The sequence below is a fragment of the Haliotis rufescens genome, unplaced genomic scaffold (assembly GCF_023055435.1).
Source record: "Haliotis rufescens isolate VD_foot unplaced genomic scaffold, xgHalRufe1.0.p SCAF_5, whole genome shotgun sequence".
NCBI lineage: Eukaryota > Metazoa > Mollusca > Gastropoda > Lepetellida > Haliotidae > Haliotis > Haliotis rufescens.
Window position 1 is genome coordinate 8,503,559 of NW_025964223.1, and position 19,572 is coordinate 8,523,130.

General features: G+C 40.3%; 1 protein-coding gene across 18 annotated transcripts in view; it reads left to right on the forward strand.

Annotated features, from left to right (window-relative positions):
• The window catches only part of LOC124110337 (neuron navigator 2-like), a 605,924-nt gene extending 602,254 nt beyond the window's left edge, over positions 1-3,670 (forward strand). For all 18 annotated transcript variants that reach the window (XM_048384120.1, XM_048384123.1, XM_048384126.1 and 15 more), the window contains one exon: positions 144-3,670. In XM_048384120.1, coding sequence (XP_048240077.1) covers positions 144-278 — 135 coding nt within the window. In that variant the 3' untranslated portion in view covers positions 279-3,670. The remainder of the gene's footprint in view (positions 1-143) is intronic.
• Positions 3,671-19,572: the final 15,902 nt, after the last annotated feature.

A 19,572-nucleotide genomic window follows, 5' to 3' on the forward strand; every position in this document is an offset into this window, starting at 1 on the left:
AATTTTAATAATGCAATATAAGATGCTCTAATTGGTTTCAATTCTACTCCGATAATTCAGTTTTCCCTCATCAGGATTAAATGTAGGTATGGGCTCCTATGCAGTATCAGTATTTTTTATTGACTATGAACTTGTGTTTTCAGGTTAATATGTTGATGAGGCTGCAAGAGGCTGCCAGCTACTCCAGCCCACAGAGTAACGACAGCGACTCCACCAGCCTCGACAGTCACAGCAGTATACAGGAGTTCTCCAGCTCTAGTGTTGAGTCAACGCTTTGAGTTATCTCCCTTTGACGAGAAGATTTCAAGCAAATACTGTACAGATTTGGAATTTCTTGCTTGGAAAGATGTGTGTGAGACATTGACTCAGAGTTATCTCCCCTGATGACCATTTATATGTGAACCAGCATTTGTATATTGGTGTCTTTACCATGGATCAGTTCAAGGGGTACTTGACGGCTTTTGAATTCAAAGGCTGAAGTTGTGCTTAAAGGAACATTATCCTTTATGACGCATAGCAATATATAGAAACGCCCTTGGGTTCACCTTCTGCCAAAAGGTATCAGTTCATGTGCCATAAGAATGTTCATTTTAATACCCTTACATTGAGTTCATTGTGACAGATCTGATTAATGAACCCTTTAAATGAACCACAAGATTCATTTAGCACTCAGACTTTCAATAAGATTGAAAGAATTACAGCACGTGTGAAACGGAGTTACTTCACAATCTAGATCACATTCTCACTAGAACAACTCTTCAACACCAGGAACTATGCAAGTTGAGGCACTGATGCCAATGTACCGATTTTATAACCATTTTAGAAGTGTCATGACAACCTTGAGGACGTGTATGTCAGTTATAAGTGTTCTTGACATGCCTGTCTCCTGCTTTTACTGGATGCTTATCATGCATAGTGTGCATTGGCTGACGAAGATGGATGTCGAATTGACATCTTATGCATTTTGATTTGTGCCTTCAAAGAAGAAAGTGCTTAACTGTGTGAACCAACGCTCCAAGAACTCGGAAACGTAACAGTGCTAGTTTAGAGTTTTACGACTTCGTGAAATTGATCCGAAATTCTGTGACAAGACACCAAGTTTTGCTTTATGCCTGAAATATACAATAGTGGAATACAGTGCTATTACTGTCATGGATTGTGTCAAGTTTATTTGACAGTTTGTTGATATGGTTGAATTGATTCTGCGGATGGTATTGTACTATTGGAAGAATACCAACTACATAATGGGAGGTTCAGTGATTAGTTCATGTTGATTTCAAGATGACTGATGCTGACTGCGAAATATACAAGAAACAGCTGATGTATTTACCTCCTCCTCTTTATGTTTGCTCATCCTGAAATGGACACCCGCACATGCATTTTGATGCATGTGTATGATGAGACTTCCAAAGTGCCAAGCTGATAATAATGATAATACCATGTGTTGCTCTTTGGTGTATTATACAGATGTACATTGCCTGTATGTGACATGTTTTGTAGGCGTAACCCGTTTGTAGCCGTCATGGTCTGATTGTATAATTTTGTAATTTGCACATTAATTGCGTGATGACATTGTGTTTGCTGTGACTAGGGTGTTATTGTATGATTTGACTTCCATAGCTTGAAACTGACATACGTACATTTCAATCAATCACTCATCTCCAAATCATTTTTACAAGAATCTTCTCATATCAAAATGTATGTCAATTAATTTGCTGAGTAATAATTTGTATCTTCGGCAAAAAATCAAAGTTTAAGTACTCTGTTTGTAAAGAAATCAAGTTGTATGTCAATTTCAAGCATGGCGCGAGAAGGCTTCATTCAGGGTTGTGAGAGAAGGCTAGTAGCAGAGTAAGCAGGTTTTCTGATTTACAAGGCTGTGGCTGAGTGCTATAGGCATCCAAAGCTAGAGTTACCTCCCTTTGCTTAATGCATGGCGATCCTTGAATCATATTGATGTGCCAAATGTTGATTTCATATCATTTCACAACCATTTTATTATTTATTTTTTTAACAGTTTCATTTTATTTAGCTTTAGTTGTAAAATCAAAAGAAAGGTCAAACTTAAATGAAGAATTAGTGAATATACTCAAAATATTTCAATGATTTTTATTTCAGTGAATTGCTATGGAAATAATTAAGATTATCAAATGAATCGGAAACATATCCCATTAACTCTGGCAAGTAGTATTTATATTAAAAAGAGGGATTATTCCTATTTTTTATAGCTGTTCTTTCTAAAACTTCTTATTTCATTAAACCTGACCTTTTCTTGTGATTTTACAACTTGTTATTTTACGCCCTCTTGTATTTTCGGCTTCTTATGGTGAGGAAGCTTAGTCTTGTTTTCGGGCTGCTTGATGGTTGCTAGCAATCAACGTCTGTTATATTAACAGTGTGCGTCACATTAACATCAGGTATATAGACAAGTTGCAGGTTTGACAACTAACATCTTCAATAATGCATGTACTGTTACTGCCATCGATGATATTATGGGATGCAAGAAGTGTCGTCATCATCAATGTACAATTTTCAATTATGGGCATGACAATTAAGACCTTACACCCATTTGTATACAAGCATTTCTTAATATACAGACACCAAGCAGACTTGATGAAGGGGGATATAAAATAACCAACTTTAACCAAAATTTATATTGTTGACATATTTTTGATAGATATAAATTGATTTAGATAGCTGATTTACATTTTGGCACAAGCTAACCAACTAGCTTTAACTAATCCAGCTTAATCCTTCACTTATGTGCAGTGTATATTGGGATTAGATTATATAAGATATTTATTGTTTACATGTATTTATTCTTGTTTTGTACCATTGTTGAAGAAATTGTTGCTCCATTGAACTGATACTAAGATATATCGATATATATTCCCTCCAGTGCAGTTGATATTGTTGGAAGTGGAATAATATTTTATTGATACTAACAATAAAATTTGGGGTTTAAATATGTTTAGCATTAACTAAGTAGATTGATCTTTTTTAATTGCAACAGATTTTTGAAAAATATTATAAAGATACTTAATAAATTATGGAATATTGAACCATTTTAATTTTAATAAGTAAAAAAAAATTCTGTTTATTTTAGAATTTTGAATGTGTTATGTTTTAATATTTCAACCAGATTTAACTATGAGAACAAATATACTTAGATACAGATTTACTGATCATTCATTTGGAGGAAATTGTTATAACATTAAACGTAATGAGACATTGTCCTTGAATGACATCAGCTTGTTATTATCTCTCACGCATGTCAGTGTTGTAACCTATCATACAATGTGCAAAGCTTTGCAGTGTCGTCAATAGCAACATAATTTATAACCAATGCACAGTGTTACATGGATGGAATCAACATCCAGGCGTATATTTCTAGTCAGACCCTTGTTGTCTATGTACAGAATGTAAATGATATCTCATCTAAGTTATATACCGATCATCATGGCGTCGTACGATGTCACCACACATGTAAATACATTAGGGTCATCATGTGTTCAAGCATGTACATCTATTGGTGGATTCTTGGATGGCCGAGAGAAACTGCTGGGAGAAAAACTCTTGAAAATTGTCATTAGATGAGAAGTTTTCCTCTTTGAAAACTTTAGAATTGCGATGTCTAATGGTTGAATAAAGTTTTCTATTCTATACATCACTTGGTTTTGTCTGTGTGATTTTTATTGATTTGAATCAGTGTTAAGAATTGGTATTTATGGTTGATTTGTTTAAAAAAGTGTTTCAGGATGTGAGGGAGTTGGTAGGGATGTACGTGTGATTAATACTCTTTCTGTGAACGTGTTGTGTTAATTCCACCTTTGGAAGTGTTTTGGTTTCTACAATCAGCATAACATGGAAAGTCATAGGACCTGTAGTGAAAGCAGTGACTCAAGTATGGTGCTGACGTCATGGATCTTAATGAAGGTCAATCAAGAATACAACCCCTGACCTCTTGATCCTGACAACTAAAGGTCTAAGGTTGACACAAGTGGCCAAGTGGTCTCACTTTGATGAACTATCTGTATCAATGACACAAAATCAACAGTGTCTGTATCAGCAACATACAATCAAAACTGTCTGTATCAGTGACACAATCACCATTGTCTGTATCAGTGACACACAATCAACACTGTCTGTATCAGTGACACACAATCAACACTGTCAGTATCAGTGACACACAATCAACACATTCTGTATCAGTGACACAATCAACTGTCTGTATCAGTGACATACAATCAACACTGTCTGTATCAGTGACACACAATCAACACTGCCTGTATCAATGACACACAATCAACACTCTGTATTAGTGACACACAATCAACACTGTCTGTATCAGTGACACACAATCAACACTGCCTGTATCAGTGACACAATCACCATTGTCTGTATCAGTGACACACAATCAACACTGTCTGTATCAATGACACACAATCAACACTGTCTGTATCAGTGACACACAGTCAACGCTGCCTGTATCAATGACATACAATCAACACTGCCTGTATCAGTGACACACATTCAACACTGCCTGTATCAGCAACACACAATCAACACTGTCTGTATCAGTGACACACAGTCAACGCTGCCTGTATCAATGACATACAATCAACACTGCCTGTATCAGTGACACACATTCAACACTGCCTGTATCAGCAACACACAATCAACACTGCCTGTATCAGTAACACACAATCAACACTGCCTGTATCAGAAACACACAATTAACACTGTCTGTATCGGTGACACACAATCAACAGTGTCAGTATCCGTGACACACAATCAACACTGTCTGTATCAGTGACACACAGTCAACGCTGCCTGTATCAATGACATACAATCAACACTGCCTGTATCAGTGACACACATTCAACACTGCCTGTATCAGCAACACACAATCAACACTGTCTGTATCAGTGACACACAGTCAACGCTGCCTGTATCAATGACATACAATCAACACTGCCTGTATCAGTGACACACATTCAACACTGCCTGTATCAGCAACACACAATCAACACTGCCTGTATCAGTAACACACAATCAACACTGTCTGTATCGGTGACACACAATCAACAGTGTCAGTATCCGTGACACACAATCAACACATTCTGTATCAGTGACACAATCATCTGTCTGTATCAATGACACAGTCAACACTGTCAGTATCAGTGACACACAATCAACACTGTCAGTATCAGTGACACAAAATCAACACTGCCTGTACCAGTGACACAATCATCTGTCTGTATCAATGACACAGTCAACACTGCCTGTATCAGTGACACACAATCAACACTGCCTGTTTTAGAGGCGCACAATCAACACTGTCTGTATCAGTGACACACAATCAATACTGTCTGTATCAGTGACACACAATCAACACTGCATGTATCAATGACACACAATCAACACTGCCTGCATCAGTGACACACAATCAACACTGTCTTTATCAGTTACACACAATCAACACTGCCTGTACCAGTGACACAAAATCAACACTGCCTGTATCAGTGACACACAATCAACACTGCCTGTATCAGTGACACACAATCAACACTGCCTGTATCAGTGACACACAATCAACACTGTCTGTATCAGTGACACACAATCAACACTGTCTGTATCAGTGACACACAATCAACACTGTCAGTATCAGTGACACACAATCAACACATTCTGTATCAGTGACACAATCGACTGTCTGTATCAGTGACATACAATCAACACTGTCTTTATCAGTGACACACAATCAACACTGTCTGTATCAGTGACACACAATCAACACTGCATGTATCAATGACACACAATGAACACTGCCTGCATCAGTGACACACAATCAACACTGTCTTTATCAGTTACACACAATCAACACTGCCTGTACCATTGACACAAAATCAACACTGCCTGTATCAGTGACACACAATCAACACTGCCTGTATCAGTGACACACAATCAACAGTGTCAGTATCAGTGACACACAATCAACACTGCCTGTATCAGTGACACACAATCAACACATTCTGTATCAGTGACACAATCAACTGTCTGTATCAGTGACACACAATCAACACTGTCTGTATCAGTGACACACAATCAACACTGTCAGTATCAGTGACACACAATCAACACATTCTGTATCAGTGACACAATCGACTGTCTGTATCAGTGACATACAATCAACACTGTCTGTATCAGTGACACACAATCAACACTGTCTGTATCAGTGACACACAATCAACACTGCATGTATCAATGACACACAATGAACACTGCCTGCATCAGTGACACACAATCAACACTGTCTTTATCAGTTACACACAATCAACACTGCCTGTACCATTGACACAAAATCAACACTGCCTGTATCAGTGACACACAATCAACACTGCCTGTATCAGTGACACACAATCAACAGTGTCAGTATCAGTGACACACAATAAACACTGCCTGTATCAGTGACACACAATCAACACTGCCTGTACCAGTGACACAAAATCAACACTGCCTGTATCAGTGACACACAATCAACGCTGCCTGTATCAGTGACACACAATCAACAGTGTCTGTATCAGTGACACACAATCAACACATTCTGTATCAGTGACACAATCAACACTGTCTGTATCAGTGACACACAATCAACACTGCCTGTTTTAGAGGCACACAATCAACACTGTCTGTATCAGTGACACACAATCAATACTGTCTGTATCAGTGACACACAATCAACACTGCATGTATCAATGACACACAATCAACAGTGTCTGTATCATTGACACACAATCAACACTGTCTTTATCAGTGACACACAATCAACACTGCCTGTACCAGTGACACACAAGCAACACTGCCTGTATCAGTGACACACAATCAACAGTGTCTGTATCAGTGACACACAATCAACACTGCCTGTATCAGTGACACACAATCAACACTGCCTGAATCAGTGACACACAATCAACACTGCCTGTACCAGTGACACAAAATCAACACTGCCTGAATCAGTTACACACAATCAACACTGCCTGTATCAGTGACACACAATCAACACTGCCTGTATCAGTGACACAAAATCAACACTGCCTGAATCAGTGACACACAATCAACACTGCCTGTACCAGTGACACAAAATCAACACTGCCTGAATCAGTGACACACAATCAACAGTGCCTGTATCATTGACACACAATCACTGCTGTCTGTATGAGTGACACAAAATCAACACTGTCTGTATCAGTGACACACAATCAACACTGCCTGTATCAGTGACACACAATCAACACTGCCTGAATCAGTGACACACAATCAACACTGCCTGTACGAGTGAAACAAAATCCACACTGCCTGAATCAGTGACACACAATCAACACTGCCTGAATCAGTTACACACAATCAACACTGTCTGTATCAGTGACACAAAATCAACACTGCCTGAATCAGTTACACACAATCAACACTGCCTGTATCAGTGACACACAATCAACACTGCCTGAATCAGTTACACACAATCAACACTGTCTGTATCAGTGACACAAAATCAACACTGCCTGAATCAGTTACACACAATCAACACTGCCTGTACCAGTGACACAAAATCAACACTGCCTGTATCAGTGACACACAATCAACACTGCCTGTATCAGTGACACACAATCAACAGTATCTGTATCAGTGACACACAACCAACACTGCCTGTATCAGTGACACACAATCAACACTGCCTGTATCATTGACACACGATGAACACTGCCTGTACCAGTGACACAAAATCAACACTGCCTGAATCAGTGACACAAAATCAACACTGCCTGTACCAGTGACACACAATCAACACTGTCTGTATCAGTGACACACAATCAACACTGCCTGTATCATTGACACACAATCAACGCTGTCTGTATGAGTGACACAAAATCAACACTGCCTGAATCAGTGACACACAATCAACACTGCCTGTACCAGTGACACAAAATCAACACTGCCTGAATCAGTGACACAAAATCAACAGTGCCTGTATCATTGACACGCAATCAACGCTGTCTGTATGAATGACACACAATCAACACTGCCTGAATCAGTGACACACAATCAACACTGCCTGTATCAGTGACACACAATCAACACTGCCTGTATCAGTGACACAAAATCAACACTGCCTGAATCAGTGACACACAATCAACTCTGCCTGAATCAGTGACACAAAATCAACACTGTCTGAATCAGTGACACAAAATCAACACTGCCTGTATCATTGACACACAATCACCACTACCTGTATCAGTGATACACAGTCAACACTGCCTGTATTAGTGACACACGATGAACACTGCCTGTATCAGTGACACACAATCAACACTGTCTGTATCAGTGACACACAATCAACACTGCCTGTATCAGTGACATACAATCAACTCTGCCTGTATCAGTGACACAGTAAACACTGTCTGTATCAGTGACACACAATCAACAGTGTCTGTATCAGAGACACACAATCAACACTGTCTGTATCAGTGACACACAATCAACAATGTCTGTATCAATGACACACAATCACCACTGCCTGTATCAGTGATACACGGTCAACACTGCCTGTATTAGTGACACACGATGAACACTGCCTGTATCAGTGACACACAATCAACACTGCCTGTATCAGTGATACACGGTCAACACTGCCTGTATTAGTGACACACGATGAACACTGCCTTTATCAGTGACACTCAATCAACAGTGTCTGTATCAGTGACACACAATCAACACTGTCTGTATCAATGACACACAATCAACAGTGTCTGTATCAGTGACACACAATCAACACTGTCTGTATCAGTGACACACAATCAACAGTGCCTGTATCAATGACATACAATCAACACTGCTTGTATCAGTGACACACAATCAACACTGCCTGTATCATTGACACACGATGAACACTGCCTTTATCAGTGACACACAATCAACACTGCATGTATCAATGACACACAATGAACACTGCCTGCATCAGTGACACACAATCAACACTGCCTGAATCAGTTACACACAATCAACACTGCCTGTATCAGGGACACAAAATCAACACTGCCTGAATCAGTGACACACAATCAACACTGCCTGTACCAGTGACACAAAATCAACACTGCCTGAATCAGTGACACACAATCAACAGTGCCTGTATCATTGACACACAATCACTGCTGTCTGTATGAGTGATACAAAATCAACACTGTCTGTATCAGTGACACACAATCAACACTGCCTGTATCAGTGACACACAATCAACACTGCCTGAATCAGTGACACACAATCAACACTGCCTGTACGAGTGAAACAAAATCAACACTGCCTGAATCAGTGACACACAATCAACACTGCCTGTACCAGTGACACAAAATCAACACTGCCTGTATCAGTGACACACAATCAACACTGCCTGTATCAGTGACACACAATCAACAGTGTCTGTATCAGTGACACACAACCAACACTGCCTGTATCAGTGACACACAATCAACACTGCCTGTATCAGTGACACAAAATCAACACTGCCTGTACCAGTGACACAAAATCAACGCTGTCTGTATGAGTGACACAAAATCAACACTGCCTGAATCAGTGACACACAATCAACACTGCCTGTACCAGTGACACAAAATCAACACTGCCTGAATCAGTGACACAAAATCAACACTGCCTGTATCATTGACACGCAATCAACGCTGTCTGTATGAATGACACACAATCAACACTGTCTGAATCAGTGACACACAATCAACACTGCATGTATCAATGACACACAATGAACACTGCCTGCATCAGTGACACACAATCAACACTGCCTGAATCAGTTACACACAATCAACACTGCCTGTATCAGGGACACAAAATCAACACTGCCTGAATCAGTGACACACAATCAACACTGCCTGTACCAGTGACACAAAATCAACACTGCCTGAATCAGTGACACACAATCAACAGTGCCTGTATCATTGACACACAATCACTGCTGTCTGTATGAGTGATACAAAATCAACACTGTCTGTATCAGTGACACACAATCAACACTGCCTGTATCAGTGACACACAATCAACACTGCCTGAATCAGTGACACACAATCAACACTGCCTGTACGAGTGAAACAAAATCAACACTGCCTGAATCAGTGACACACAATCAACACTGCCTGTACCAGTGACACAAAATCAACACTGCCTGTATCAGTGACACACAATCAACACTGCCTGTATCAGTGACACACAATCAACAGTGTCTGTATCAGTGACACACAACCAACACTGCCTGTATCAGTGACACACAATCAACACTGCCTGTATCAGTGACACAAAATCAACACTGCCTGTACCAGTGACACAAAATCAACGCTGTCTGTATGAGTGACACAAAATCAACACTGCCTGAATCAGTGACACACAATCAACACTGCCTGTACCAGTGACACAAAATCAACACTGCCTGAATCAGTGACACAAAATCAACAGTGCCTGTATCATTGACACGCAATCAACGCTGTCTGTATGAATGACACACAATCAACACTGTCTGAATCAGTGACACACAATCAACACTGCCTGTATCAGTGACACACAATCAACACTGCCTGTATCAGTGACACAAAATCAACACTGCCTGAATCAGTGACACACAATCAACTCTGCCTGAATCAGTGACACAAAATCAACACTGCCTGAATCAGTGACACAAAATCAACAGTGCCTGTATCATTGACACACAATCACCACTGCCTGTATCAGTGATACACAGTCAACACTGCCTGTATTAGTGACACACGATGAACACTGCCTGTATCAGTGACACACAATCAACACTGTCTGTATCAGTGACACACAATCAACACTGCCTGTATCAGTGACATACAATCAAGTCTGCCTGTATCAGTGACACAGTAAACACTGTCTGTATCAGTGACACACAATCAACAGTGTCTGTATCAGAGACACACAATCAACACTGTCTGTATCAGTGACACACAATCAACAATGTCTGTATCAATGACACACAATCACCACTGCCTGTATCAGTGATACACGGTCAACACTGCCTGTATTAGTGACACACGATGAACACTGCCTGTATCAGTGACACACAATCAACACTGCCTGTATCAGTGATACACAGTCAACACTGCCTGTATTAGTGACACACGATGAACACTGCCTGTATCAGTGACACACGATGAACACTGCCTGTATCAGTGACACACAATCAACAGTGTCTGTATCAGTGACACACAATCAACACTGTCTGTATCAATGACACACAATCAACACTGCCTGTATCAATGACATACAATCAACAGTGTCTGTATCAGTGACACACAATCAACAGTGTCTGTATCAGTGACACACAATCAACAGTGTCTGTATCAGTGACACACAATCAACACTGCCTGTATCAATGACATACAATCAACAGTGTCTGTATCAGTGACACACAATCAACAGTATCTGTATCAGTGACACACAATCAACAGTGTCTGTATCAGTGACACACAATCAACACTGTCTGTATCAGTGACACACAATCAACACTGCCTGTATCAATGACATACAATCAACACTGCTTGTATCAGTGACACACGATGAACACTGCCTGTATCAGTGACACACGATGAACACTGCCTGTATCAGTGACACACAATCAACACTGCCTGTATCAGTGATACACGGTCAACACTGCCTGTATTAGTGACACACGATGAACACTGCCTTTATCAGTGACACACAATCAACACTGTCTGTATCAGTGACACACAATCAACACTGCCTGTATCAGTGACATACAATCAACACTGCCTGTATCAGTGACACAGTCAACACTGTCTGTATTAGTGACACACAATCAACACTGCCTGTATCAGTGACACTCAATCAACAGTGTCTGTATCAGAGACACACAATCAACACTGTCTGTATCAGTGACACACAATCAACAATGTCTGTATCAGTGACACACAATCACCACTGCCTGTATCAGTGATACACGGTCAACACTGCCTGTATTAGTGACACACGATGAACACTGCCTGTATCAGTGACACACAATCAACACTGCCTGTATCAGTGATACACGGTCAACACTGCCTGTATTAGTGACACACGATGAACACTGCCTTCATCAGTGACACACAATCAACACTGTCTGTATCAGTGACACACAATCAACACTGCCTGTATCAATGACATACAATCAACACTGCTTGTATCAGTGACACACAATCAACACTGCCTGTATTAGTGACACACGATGAATACTGCCTGTATCAGTGACACACAATCAACACTGCCTGTATCAGTGATACACGGTCAACACTGCCTGTATTAGTGACACACGATGAACACTGCCTTTATCAGTGACACACAATCAACAGTGTCTGTATCAGTGACACACAATCAACACTGCCTGTATCAGTGACATACAATCAACACTGCCTGTATCAGTGACACAGTCAACACTGTCTGTATCAGTGACACACAATCAACAGTGTCTGTATCAGAGACACACAATCAACACTGTCTGTATCAGTGACACACAATCAACAATGTCTGTATCAATGACACACAATCACCACTGCCTGTATCAGTGATACACGGTCAACACTGCCTGTATTAGTGACACACGATGAACACTGCCTGTATCAGTGACACACAATCAACACTGCCTGTATCAGTGATACACGGTCAACACTGCCTGTATTAGTGACACACGATGAACACTGCCTTTATCAGTGACACTCAATCAACAGTGTCTGTATCAGTGACACACAATCAACACTGTCTGTATCAATGACACACAATCAACAGTGTCTGTATCAGTGACACACAGTCAACACTGTCTGTATCAGTGACACACAATCAACACTGCCTGTATCAGTGACACAAAATCAACACTGCCTGTATCAGTGACACAAAATCAACACTGCCCGTATCAGTGACACTCAATCAACAGTGTCTGTATCAGTGACACACAATCAACACTGTCTGTATCAGTGACACACAATCAACACTGCCTGTATCGGTGACACACAATCAACACTGCCTGTATCAGTGACACACAATCAACACTGCCTGTATCAATCACACACAGTCAACACTGTCTGTATCAGTGACACATTCACCATTGCCTGTATCAATGACAAACAATCAACACTGTCTGTATTAGAGACACACAATCAACACTGCCTGTATTAGAGACACAAATTCAACACTGTCTGTATCAACGAAATGCAGTCCCCACTGTCTGTATCAATGGCACGCAGTCAACGCTGTCTGTATCAATGGCACACAATCAACACTGTCTGTATCAGTCACACACAATCACCGCTGTCTGTATCAATGACACACAATCAACACTGCCTGTATCAGTGATACACGGTCAACAGTGTCTGTATCAATGACACACAATCAACACTATATCAATAACACAATATATACTGATGAATTAGAGGTGCCTTACTTGGATTTGAATTGTCATAAGATGGTTTGGTTTGGTAATGGTTCAGCGTTAGCTGGGGAGTCTATTCGAATGTTTACGTAGCACACGTGATTGGAAATAAGGAGAGGTGAGGTGAAATGGGGTTTAACGTCGCGTCCAAGATTATTGCACTTATATAGCGACGTGCATGTACGTGTACGTGTGTGTGTTTGTGTGGCTGCTTATACCAGTCCGGACTGATGCCGATTTATAGTGCTAGCTCACTGAGATACCATGCCGCAGTTTAACATGAATACCCCACTCAGACACAGTATACTGACTCCGAGCCGACCAGACCTTGTTTTAGCCCCTTAATGCCGAGTGCCAGACAGGGTAACAACAAGGACCATCTTTTAACGTCTTTTGGTATGACGCGGTCGGGGATCGACTTAGTGCTAAGACTAACGTAAGCCTATGTTAAAGAATGGGAGTTACGATCATCTTAGCGCTAAGATCGCTTTGTGCAAGTGGGCCCAGAATTACGGCATACAGTGCTGGCGGTACGGTTAACGTAGGGTGAAATTTAAATGAACTGGTTCTTGGATTTGGCAAAATGTTGTTTAACCTCTCTGGCGCCGGCACATGATGGTTCTAAATATCTGAAGAACAAATTGAAATGATAAAAACTTGTAAAAAATACTTTTGATTAAAATCGATAATTAAGATCTTGTGCGCTAATCACCATCCGTACATTCACTTTCAAGAATATACACAATGAAATACAAATACTGGTGTCAAAACCATTTCCATGATAATACGTTATCCCTGCTAAATGCAGCGTATATTGTACGATTCCATAAGCATGTGTTTAGTGAGTGAGTGAGTGAGTGAGTGAGTGAGTGAGTGAGTTCGGTTTAACGCCGCTTTTAACAGTATTCCAGTTATATCGCGGCATGTCAGCTTAATGTGGGGGGAAAGCCCGAAGTAATGCAGGTCTCAGACGTTTACAACTACGGTGAAACCCACGAGCACGGGTATGGTGCTGAGAAACCTAGAAACATAATCGGGGCGAACCGGGATTCGAACCCCCAATCATAGGTTTCTGGCGTGCCCAAGGGACGCAACTCTGCACAGCGAATCGCGGCTCCTTAGACGACTGGGCCACCCGTGCCCCCAAGCATGTGTTTATGAATCACTGTCAAAGAGTAATGACAGCATGTGTCCTCGGACATGTGAGCGTATCCTGCACCATCTGTGGCATCCGACACTATCATGCAAAGCCAACTCATTTGTTCACCTGAACCAACGTCATTAAAACATTCAGTATTTACAAGGATGAAAGACAGAAGCAGAATGACATTTTGACTACTGTCGCCCATTGTCTATGCTTTTGTATATCCTGATTAAACAATAATCAGTTAATGTTTTTTTTGTGTGTATCCTGCTAAACAATGTGAGTGACTTAGTTGGGTTTAACGCCGCCTTTAACAATATTCCAGTTATATCGCGGCGTGTCAGCTTAATGTGGGAGGAAAGCCCGAAATGATGCAGGTCTCAGACGTTTACCACTTCGGTGAAACCAACGAGCACGGGTATGGTGCTGACAAACTTAGAAACATAATTGGGGCGAACCGGGATTCGAACCCCGAATCATAGGTTTCTGGCGTGCCCAAGGGACGCAACTCTGCACAGCGAATCGCGGCGCCTTAGACGACTAGGCCTACCGTGCCCCCTGCTAAACAATGGCGAGCGTACGGCAGAGAGACCAGGCATATGTTTTCACAAGCGCCAAACGTGCGCTCTCAGAATCCTCAACTCTGCGCAGCATTTTATAGTAGTCCCTGTTAACTGCACTACCACCGTGTCTGTGTGCGCGTGCGAGCGTGCGTGCGTACGTGCGTGCGTGCGTGCGTGCGTACGTGCGTACGTGCGTGTACATCCGTAGCATCTTTATTTCTCGGCCGCAAGAGTCAGTTATACTCTACACTCACATTTGCATGTGTTATTCTGCAGAGTAAATGACAATTTCGTTGTAGGTAGTAATTGGCCGACAGGGGATTGTCTTTGGCGGTAGTTGCTCGGATTGTGTCTCAGGTGACTGATTGCTGTATCAATAATCACCATCCAAAAAACAACAAAATCAACGCTGGACGGTGTCAGTGAATGAAACTAGTGTGACTGTCGTCATTTCTGTTAAAGAATATATTATTACCACGATACGAAACAAATGAGATATCTTATTACTTCCATGGGAAATCCGATGAATCCCCACGACTTCACGCTCCAGTATCCTTAAACACTATTGGTGGTTGAAAAATGTATGAACCCACCTAACACTTGTGTCGAGGTCGGTAACTTCCTGGTTTAACATACGTTAATGTCGGCTACGTTCACAAAGACAGATTTAATTACATGCCTTGTGGTCGAGAAACCCAGTAGGGAAGCAAATGTCCCCCAGTACTTCATCCTTATCGCAACGGGGGAATACCCATGATGAATTGTGTTTTCTTTTGAATTCATTGTTATTCCATTGTGTCTATGTAGTGACAGCCAATTTGTTGCGCTATTAATTATCAAAGAGACTTTTAGGTGCAATATTAATATTATTGCAAGTGTGGATGGTATATCATTAATTATCAAGACACATCTAGCTGTAATAGTCCAAGTATATATATAGTCCAAGTATATAATCCCTATATATATATATATATATATATATATATATATATATATATATATATATATATACACACACACACACACACATATATATATATATGTGTGTGTATGTATGTATGTATATATATGTGTGTGTATGTATGTATGTATGTATGTATGTATGTATGTATGTATGTATGTATGTATGTATGTATGTATGTATGTATGTATGTATGTATGTATGTATGATGCGTTATTAATTATAGAAGACATCATGGGTGTAATATTCCAAGTATATAAATATATATTAACACGCGTGTGCGAGAAATCAACCCACACAACAACACAAGACCTGAGTGAATAAACAGTTTAATAGACAGCCACATGATCTTATACATAATCAGTCAACAGTAGAATCAATTATCAGAGAATGTTTTCAAAAACATTGTCCATATATATATATGTGTGAGTTCATTGGAGTATGAACCTTCATAGAAACTCCCACACCGTATAAACGTCGGGGCTTGCTTGATCGCACCACCTCTCCACACCAACTTTAGCAGTCCAAGACCTAACATGTGTACATGGGTGATGCGGCGGGTTTTATTAGATGACATTGTTACATAGCAGGGAGTGAGTCAAACCTGAACCAGAGGCACTTAACTGTGTAGCACATATATGGTCTAGACTAAAGCTATAACGGATATCAGAGAAATGGGTCCTGTAAAAGGAAGGTGAAAGGATCGTTACATGCCTGTTTATTATTATCCTCCGCCACGAAGTGGGGCGGGGGATATGGTAACGGCGTTTGCCCGTCCGTCCGTCCGTAAGGGAGACATATTTTCTCAAAATAATTTAAGTTAGAGAAACGAAATTTTACACAATGATATTACTGGCGCTGATAATGACCATGTTAATGGTATATACGCTTTTCCACCGCAAGTATCATCATTGCAACATTGCAAAGGCACAAGTCCATATTCAGTTTGAATACTGCGGCCAAAGAATTCCGAGATAAGAGAAGACGAGATGCAAATAAATATTGGAAATGTTTTTTTTTATACTTGTCCAGCCACCATCAACACCTCGCATGACCTCATCACCACATACAGATAGATCCGTAACCACCTTCCGAACCAAGCAAAAGTACAAGTGGACAGGTTTCTGGCTGGCGTGAAGGATAAAGGGAAGCGTGACAGCAAACCTATCCCAACAATATATGAAGAAGAGTTGTCAGGTAAATTAACACAACGTAATTATGATGTACAGTTTGGACAATTGGTTCGTTTCCTTGCTTTGGAAATCAAATATTTTATAATTATAAATACGCGAGAATGGAATTACAATGGAATCGTCTGCTTCAGACTCAGTTATTTACGGATGACATTAGACCCGTGAAGATTCCGGGGTAGAATAAGTCTTCAGCAACCCATACTTGCAGTAAAAGGCGACTATGCTTGTCGTAAAGGCGACAAACGGGATCGGGTAGTCAGGCTCACTGACTTGGTTGATACATGTCATCGATCCCAATTGCGTGGATCGATGTTCATGCTGTCAATCAATGGATTGTCTGGTCCAGACTCAATTATATACAGACCGCCGTCATATAGCTGGAATATTGCTGAGTGCGGCGTTAAACAACAAACCAACCAACCAACCAGGATGTGGAAGGAGCTGAGAAAAACAGCCGGAATCTTAAATCATGAAAGTATTGAGTACGACGTGGTGATGACAATAGCAGTAGTGTTCCTATATATCCAGAAACATTCTGGGAAACAGGAGACGAAAACTGCGTTTGGGCATCATCTCAGAGCCAGAAAGGTTTGAGCTGTGCACTTATGATTTACGATTATTGTCATGCATTAAATTGGGTTTTTATAATGTCTAACTAAGTTCGAAATAAAATTTCGTAACAGTAAATGCGCTATCGTGTCTCGATATCACTGGTTTGTTGTGCGGCGTCAGGCATCAAACACTTGATTTTTATGCAAATTATGTGAATAGGTGGTGCTACCGATGAGGCATGCCTTGTCGCGATTTTTTTACTCTCACTGATTTTAAGTGATCCATTTATATAATTTTCTCTGCTATTTTGCCTTTTACCCCAGATATATGGAGACTGGTAAGTCTTTGGCGCTGAAGATTTATATATTACTGACAACAACCATTATGTTAATTATGTTAAGTGTTGAATTACTTTACCCATACCTTAAGATGCAATGTATAATATGTTACGTGTTGAATTGCTACACCCGTACCTTAAGATTCAATGTTCCATATGTTACATGTTGAATTACCACACCTGTGCCTTAAAATGCATAGCGCATATGAACGTGTTGGGTACTAGCATTGATTGTATGGAATTCAGTTGTTGAAACAATTCTTTTCATGTTCTCTAACACAAGTTGTCTTTTTGAGTTCCAATTACTGACGATTATTTATCTCTATCATCATCAGACAATACACATTCCATATTCATTATAAATAACCATTTTCACGATTCTGGTCTAACATTGTATTTAATTGAATACAGCAATCCACGTCTTAAGATTCCTATCTATATATATCAGTTGATGGAGAGAAACCCGTATTATCCCAAACTAGATTAATCATTTATCAAGTTTTGATGTACATGCGTAAGTCACTTTTCTTATATATTGTTTTGGGTTGTTGTGTATATTATTGTACACAAGTATACACGGAAATGTATCAGTAATATAAATAGTGACAAACCTTTTCCATTTCCATCATCATCAGAAAGACCACAAGAGTCCATTGTGCGATTCCGAACATATCATGAGCTAGTATTTATGAATTGCTATTACATAGTGATGACAGTGTTCGCGAAAAGGTGAGGGCACCCTGTCCTACCTCTGACACCAGACACAGACATGGTATGAAAAGTAAGTTGTTCATCTGAAAAAAACACGGGGACATATGGTACGAATAAATGTGGTAAAAAGGCATCAGGCCTGAATTTTGTCAGTGATGCGTTAAAATGTCCCCCACAAGTGTACAATAAACCTATTTGGAAGATAAGGGACATTTGATGTTCCTGGGAAACTGGGATTTTTGTATGGAGACTGGATATTCTTTCAGCTGCAGCTGCAAAACCAGATAGTGATGAAATAGAGTTCTAATACAATTACTAATAAATTAAATGTGATATACTTTGTGTTTTTTTCAGAATTTAACCACAACTGCAGCACGTTATTTTTACCTCTCAGGGCTATACTGTCTAGTGCACATCCCTTATAGCCCTTTGAAGTATATAGACACATCCATAGGTCATGTCAAGAGTTATGCTAAAGGTCATTGCCTGAAAAAGAATTGATCACGTCTTTACTCCATAAGTATTTACTGTATGTCAAAGAACCATAGTACATGTCCTCCGTAGGGCACGTTGGAATATCGCGAGTAAACTACGTTTAAGGAGCAAGGCCACA